The sequence below is a fragment of the Cryptomeria japonica genome, chromosome 3, assembly GCF_030272615.1.
Source record: "Cryptomeria japonica chromosome 3, Sugi_1.0, whole genome shotgun sequence".
NCBI lineage: Eukaryota > Viridiplantae > Streptophyta > Pinopsida > Cupressales > Cupressaceae > Cryptomeria > Cryptomeria japonica.
In genome coordinates, this window is record NC_081407.1 from 267,126,500 (window position 1) to 267,133,816 (window position 7,317).

General features: G+C 34.6%; 1 protein-coding gene across 1 annotated transcript; it reads left to right on the forward strand.

Moving 5' to 3' along the window:
• Positions 1-4,947: 4,947 nt before the first annotated feature.
• LOC131053323 (zeatin O-xylosyltransferase) lies at positions 4,948-6,384 on the forward strand. Its single transcript, XM_057987901.1, has one exon. The coding sequence runs from the start codon at positions 4,948-4,950 to the stop codon at positions 6,382-6,384; it is 1,437 nt and encodes a 478-aa protein (XP_057843884.1).
• The last annotated feature ends 933 nt before the right edge of the window (positions 6,385-7,317 follow it).

Below are 7,317 nucleotides of genomic sequence, written 5' to 3' on the forward strand. Positions count from 1 at the left end.
TGTTTGAATTGATTAGCCCATTGGCTCCCTCAACATGCAGCTATTTTTTTAGCGTTGTTCGAAAGATTTATTGATTTTCATGTGTCAAGAGGATAGTCCCTTGAGCAACCTCTTTCTTTACTATTTGTTGTATCTCCTTTTGGTGTTGATTATCCTTTTACATGCTGATCTTTACATATATTAGATTGTGATCTGATTTCATTTCTATGAGACAGTCCTTCACCTCTATATCTATAACACTTGTCACAAGTTTCTTTGAACTTATATAACATAATCTACCACACTCTGACCATTGTAAGTGTGACATGTAATGTTCTCAGAGCTCAACCAAGCCTTTAATCCGTTGCATATAACTCCTAGCAATTCTGCCCCATAATGTGTGATAGCTGCTTTTCCATCTGGAGACATTCTTTCTACTGCAGAATACACGTCCCATCAATCCTGTTTCCCTCGGGCAACCCACAAACGTTTAAATTCATATTACCAACACACAACGCACAAGGCTTTGTGTGAACTATTATTGTCCACTACTTCTCAGATATTAAGAAAGAAACATCAATGTTATAGTCGTTACAGTTGTTGGACTCCGATAGATACATATCATAACACGAGGATAAGCAGGGACATCGTATTAATAACCATGAATGCTCAACTCATATCTTCTCAGCGTAAAATACAAGTCTAAATTTGTGTGACGAACAGTCGCTTACTCCCGACACAAGAGATGGAATGCTTTTCTATGAACTATTATTATCCACTACTTTTGAGATACGGAGAAAAAACTAAGAGGAGGATAAGCAGGGAAGTCGTATTCATAACTATGAAAGCTCTGTCCCTCACAAGTTGCCATTGCAATCGACACTCAAGTCGTGTATTATTACAACATCAACATCACGCAGTGGAAGCTGTAGAGTGCATTGATATTTTTTGAAGTTATTTATTCTCAAGGATTTGTTGTATGTTCGATGCTTCCACATTTTGCAAACTATGATTCACCTCATTCCTTCATTTAACAGATAACAGTAGAATTGTATTAGGAAATTGAAAATGAGACGACGTGTAACTTGAAATTGCCTGTTCCTGGCATCCATGCACTATATAGAGTATATAGCCATTTGTCCAATGTTTGCTTCCACACCATTAGTTCTTTGCCACACATGACAGTTCACGTCAAAACAAGATGCATTATACAACTACCATTGATGTGATTATGTTGCCAAAGGAAGACTTTAAGAGAGGACACCATTATTTGAGTCCAACAACACACTAGAAAAAGTTAGATATGGGAAGACTAAAATTTACTAGCAGTTGTCTCATAGAGCCTTGTGGTAGCAATAATCAAAGTCTGTTGGTCACCAATAACATCCAGCCTCTAGACAAGAAAAAATACTATTTTTCAATACATTTATTTGAAACTTTTTAGATTGCCAATATCAAGAATCAATAATAAAATCTTAGTTGTTTTGCTATAAAATATTTAAATGAACTATTATCTCTAAATTTTATAATTTATATAATATATTATATAGAACATAATCTATTATTTATATATTAATTTTATAATATAATATGTATTAAAATATTTTTTTAATATATAATTTATTATTTATATGTTATATTTATTGAATACCATAATATGAAAGTTATTAAAAAATTTAAAATTAAAATAAAATTAAAAAATATCAATATATAACGAACTATTTATAAATTATATTTATTATCTCTATATGTTATAATTATAATATTATATATAAATACAATTAAATAATAAATATTATTTTAAATATACAAATTTATTATCTTATTCTAAAAATATGTTTATATGTGCATGCAAATATAAGTATAATACAAATTTTATATAAACTAAACATTTAATTCTAATTGATTTTAAAATTATATTTAATTATTTATAATAGATAAAATTTATAATAAATATAATTAAAATTTAATATTAAACAACAAATATATTTGAATATATATATTTATTATGTTTCTCCCAACTTATAGCTATCTCTTTATCTCTTCTTTCTATCCCTCTCTGCCTCTCTCACTATCACTCCCTCTTTCTATATCTCTCTACTCCCGCATCTCTCTCCCTCTCTCTCTATCTCTCTATTTATATATCTTTATCTCTTCATTTTTCTCTCTCTCACTAATATATACACAATCTCTATTTCTCATTCCTTATCTGTATTTGTATCTTTATCTCTCTAACTTTCTATCTCTCTTCCTCTCTCTATGCCTATCTATGCCACCTTCTTTCTCTCACACTCATGCCCCCACATCTCAATTTTTCTATCTCCACCTCCTCGCTTCTATCTATATCTCATTATATCTACCTCTCTCTTGTGAAATCTATCTATCTTGTTATATATCTTTGTCTCCCTCTCTCTCCTCTCTATCTATTTCTATCCATATCTCCGAGCTCTATCTACCTCTCTATATCCCTCTCTATATATTTATATCTCCTTCTATCAATATCACTCCCTCTCTCTCTCTCTCTCTCTCTCTCTCTCTCTCTATAACTTCATCTCTCCCTCCATCTCCCCTATTCTATATGTTTATCTCTATTTCTCTCTTTATCTCTCCTTCCTCTATATCATTATTATCTATATGTATTTCTCTTATTCACTCCATCTATCCTATTCTCTCTCTCTCTCTCTCTCTCTCTCTCACACACACACACACACACACACACACACACACACACACACACGCGCGCGCGCGCGCGCGCACATACACACATTTATTCCATTTTTCCCTCCTACTCTATGTCTTTGTCTCTACTTATCTATCTTCATGTCCCCTATCTCTTTATATTACTCTCTATCTATATTTGTCCCTCTATCCCTCTCTGTCTCTGTCTCCCTCTCCCTCGCTCATTGATCTATCTCCCCTTCTCTCCCCCTCCTCTACCTATCTTTCTCCTATCTCTCAATCTCTCCCTCTCCCACTTCCTTTATATCTCTTGCTTCTTCTATATCTCTTTATCGTCCTTTTCACTCTATATATTTATCTTTCATATACCTCTCTCTATACCTCCATCTATTTTTATCTCTCCCCCCCTCTCTATCTCTATATATTTATCTCTTCCATCTCTATCTCTCCCTCTCTCCTCCATCTCAATCTCTATCTTCTCACCTACCCTCCCTTTGACTCTTCCCAAATCTATTTCTCCTAATCTCTCCATCTCCATCTGTGTTGCAAACATAGCATGAATATGTTGGTAATGGAGCTGGATTATCTTTAAAGTCATGTTTGGATCTCTATAAGTGGATGCATAGTTGATTTAAAGCTAGCACTTCTACATTAATGCTTTTATTGAAAAACAACATCATTTGTTATAAGACCTATTAATTCACCTCATGTACTACACATGTCGTAAAAAAATAGACCAATTTTTCCCTAATTAACTTTCAAAGCCTTTTCGACATACCCATTGCACATCATGAGTGCAATTGCTAGTATATGTAATACAAAACTCAGATTTAAGAATAATAATATATATGAATACAATTTAATATGATTAGTTTTATAGTAGTTGAACGGGGTCCAATAGTCGTTATAGCAATTGTGCGCATAATATCCAATCTTACCACAAATTTATACTATATATTATAAATAAATAGTCCACATGTAAATAAAAAAATAACCAAATGTTGGTCAAAATAGACCTATACTTGAACACATAAGAACCTGTAAATGTTATATAAAAAGTACAAATATACATTCATTAACAAGCGAAATACATAGTTTTTTGTTTGAAATAAAATATCATAACTATCCACTATAAGTGTGTCATTTAAAAAATAAGATGTTTGAAATAAAATATCATAACTATCCACTATAAGTGTGTCATTTAAAAAATAAGATGCTCATTTAATAAAATAAGATACTTTCTTAAGCAAGTATTGTTGTCATAGTGAAAAAATAGTATTCCTATGTGTACAACTATTGGGGTAGCAATGTATATTCATTGGAGCATTTCATATTAATAATTTGTCTTATCACAAATATAAAAGGTGAGCAAAAAAAGTACCTTGTATTTTTCCATGAAATGAGAAGGATTTTCAACAAGTTTTAGTGTTCAACTATTGGTTCATTTATGCTGGATATAAGTTGTATTTTATATAACAATGTGTTTTTTCTATAACAGCAAATATTTATTTTTTGTTCAACTATTAATTCATTTATGTTGGATTTACAAGTTAGATATAACAATTATTTATGGTTACTAATATGTATTTGGTCCATTTATGTTGCATATAAGTTATACTCTAAATAAAAATATGATATTTTACTAACAAGAAATGATATATATTTTTTCAATTACTAGACATTTTTAGATTAAGTTTTGGTCAAATCTTTAAAAAGTCATTTTTTGGACACTTCGCAGTAGTTGTGTTATTTTGACGAGTTGCATGATGAGTCACGCCTTCAAACCTTAGTTGTAGATAGTTAAGTGTCCATTTTACATTTCTAAAAAAAAAATGAAGGTCTTACGATATTCCATGTGACGGCTACATGTTGATGAAGTTAGCCCTAACAACTACTGGTCCCTCTCCCCACAATCGTTATAACAATTGTACACATTATAGAAAGCCTAACTCCTCATATTAAACTGAGAAGAAAGCCCACCCCTAACTTAGTTAGCCCTAACTAAGTTTTATTAAATCAGATTCCCTTGAAAAGAAAGCCTAAAAACTTAATATTTTGAAGCTGGATGGCAACATGCAGCATGATTCCCTCCAGCAAAACTTACAAATTGAACTTCTGTACTTTTTGGTTTTGTTTACGAATCTCATTTATTAACCCCTTTTTTAAAATATAAAATGAGTTCGATATTTCTCTACTCGTATGATATTTGGTAATCAGAGATCACTCTGATAGCAGGAATTTAAATTGTTTTGAATTGAAAACTGGGAGAGATTAGTGTTACTGCACAGAATGGATTCAGACAAAAGTGGTAGTAGAAAATTACATGTATTGGTGGTGTCATATCCTGCACAGGGCCATCTGAATCAGCTGCTGCATTTCTCCAGAGCAATTGCAGAGAGAGGAGGGATCACTGTAACATTTGCAGCCACATCCACCCATATTCACCAAGTCCTGCAGCGTCTTGATGGGTGGGATCCACAGAGCTTTGATATTCAGTTCAAGGAATTGCCCATGCCCATGCGCATGCCCAATCTCTCTGTTGGGGAACTAGATCTTCAAACCAGTCACACTTTCCCTCTTCATTTGATTCCCCTGTTTGAAGCCCTGGAGGATTTCCTAAACCCATTTCTTGATCTCTTAATGGGCAAAATCTGCTCAGAGAGTAATAACAGGGTAGTGCTAGTCTATGATGCAGGAATGGCATGGATTCAAGCATTGGCCACCAAATATGGAATTCCTGCTTATGTATTCATCCCTGCTGGAGCCTATCAGACCCTCTGGTTTGCCTATAAGTTAAGCGGGCAGACTGCTCCATTGCCCCCTGTTAACATATCACTCAAGCGGTGCCTTCCTGAAAGACACCTAGAGTTTGTGAGTCGCCAAAGTTGTCTGCGAGAGTTTGCCAAGGGCCAAATCTTGAACACCTGCTCTGCAATGGAGTCGAAATTCATTAGTCGACTCAGAGAGGAAAGGATCTTCTGTGGCAAACCTGTGTGGACATTGGGTCCTCTTCTTCCACCCACTTTCTTCAATGAAGATCCATGTTCACAAACACAGAGAGCAGATAGAGAGTGCATGAGATGGTTAGATAGGCAGCTTCCCCAATCTGTTGTCTATGTTTCATTCGGCACCATGTCCTGCTTCCCTGTGTTGCAGATCCGAGAGCTCGCCGAGGGATTGGAGCGAAGTCGATTGGCTTTCTTGTGGGTGCTCAGAATTCCTGATGGTGCACATTTTTCCACAGAAGGGCAGTCGGATTGGATTAGCAAATGTCTGCCTGAAGGGTATGAGGGGCGATTGGGCGGTCGAGGTTTCATTGCAGGGGATTGGGTTCCTCAACTTGAGATCTTATTTCATAAGGCAATAGGGGGATTTTTATCACATTGTGGGTGGAATTCGACTGTGGAGAGCATCAGTGCGGGAGTGCCCATGGTGGCCTGGCCTCTACATTCGGACCAGTTTGCCAACAGTGCCCTAATAGAGGAGGAATTGAAGGTGGGTGTGCAGGTGAAGGAATGGAGAAATGCAGAGGAGAATGAGTTGGTTAGTGCGGAAGAGGTGGAGAAAGGCCTGAAAAGGTTGATGATAAGTGAGGAGGGAATGCAAATGAGAAAGATGGCGCAGGAATTGAGAGATGAAGCTCGGAGAGCAGTGGGTGAAGGAGGATCTTCGTTGAAAGATTTGGATTCACTTATCTCTCACTCCTCTGGACAATTTAGCAGTTAGATCAACCAGGATTGGATCCATTTCAATAATTGGGTTTGTGGCATTTCTCTCCCGGGTGACAGGTCCCATTCATCTGCAGGGTAGAAGAGAGCCATTCAAGCGAGGTATTCAAATAGCGTAGCAAGTTAAGTGAGTTTAATCTTAAAGAAATTTTATACTTCAGAGTGTTTGAGTTGTAGTAGTATTAGGATGGGTGACTTTCGGAGAGGACTCAATACTTCACCTCTTGAACATCTCTTTGATTGAATGAGTGTTAAGTGTGTCATTCATTCTCATGAGTACTACATAGTTGAATCATGATAGTAATATCATAATTTGACTTGTGAAAAACATCTCCTACTTATTGATATGTAATATTCTTTCTTACTCAAATGAAAAACGGGAATGCGAACTATTTAATCGTGAGTATCATTGATCTTAAATGACTAATTGTGTGAAAATTATGTAAAGATATCGTGAATCCACAATTGTGGTGACTATTGCACCCACACTTGAATATATATTTACTCTGAAATAACCTTGCATTTCTTTTATGCTTAATGTTTAAGAAGATAGAGTCAAAGATGAAGGAACTATTGATTTTTATCCGATAACTTGGAGAGTCTTTGTTGGAGAGGAAGATGGCATGTGAGTGCAGTTTGTAATATCAATTAAAGTAGCAGATGCATCAACATATATAAGAATGAAAGAGATAAAATATTGATGGAAATGTAAGCTGAAGTTTTAGTAATTCAATATCAATATTCTTAAAATTGATGAAAAAATTATATGTAATGATAAAGTTTGTATATTTATGTTAATTTTTAATCATCTATTATAGAAGGTGATGGCATGTGAGTGCAGTTTGTACTACCAATTGAAGTAGCATGCATCAATATATAAGAACAAAAGAGATTTTTTTTTATGGAAATGCAACCTAAATTTTTAGTCAAT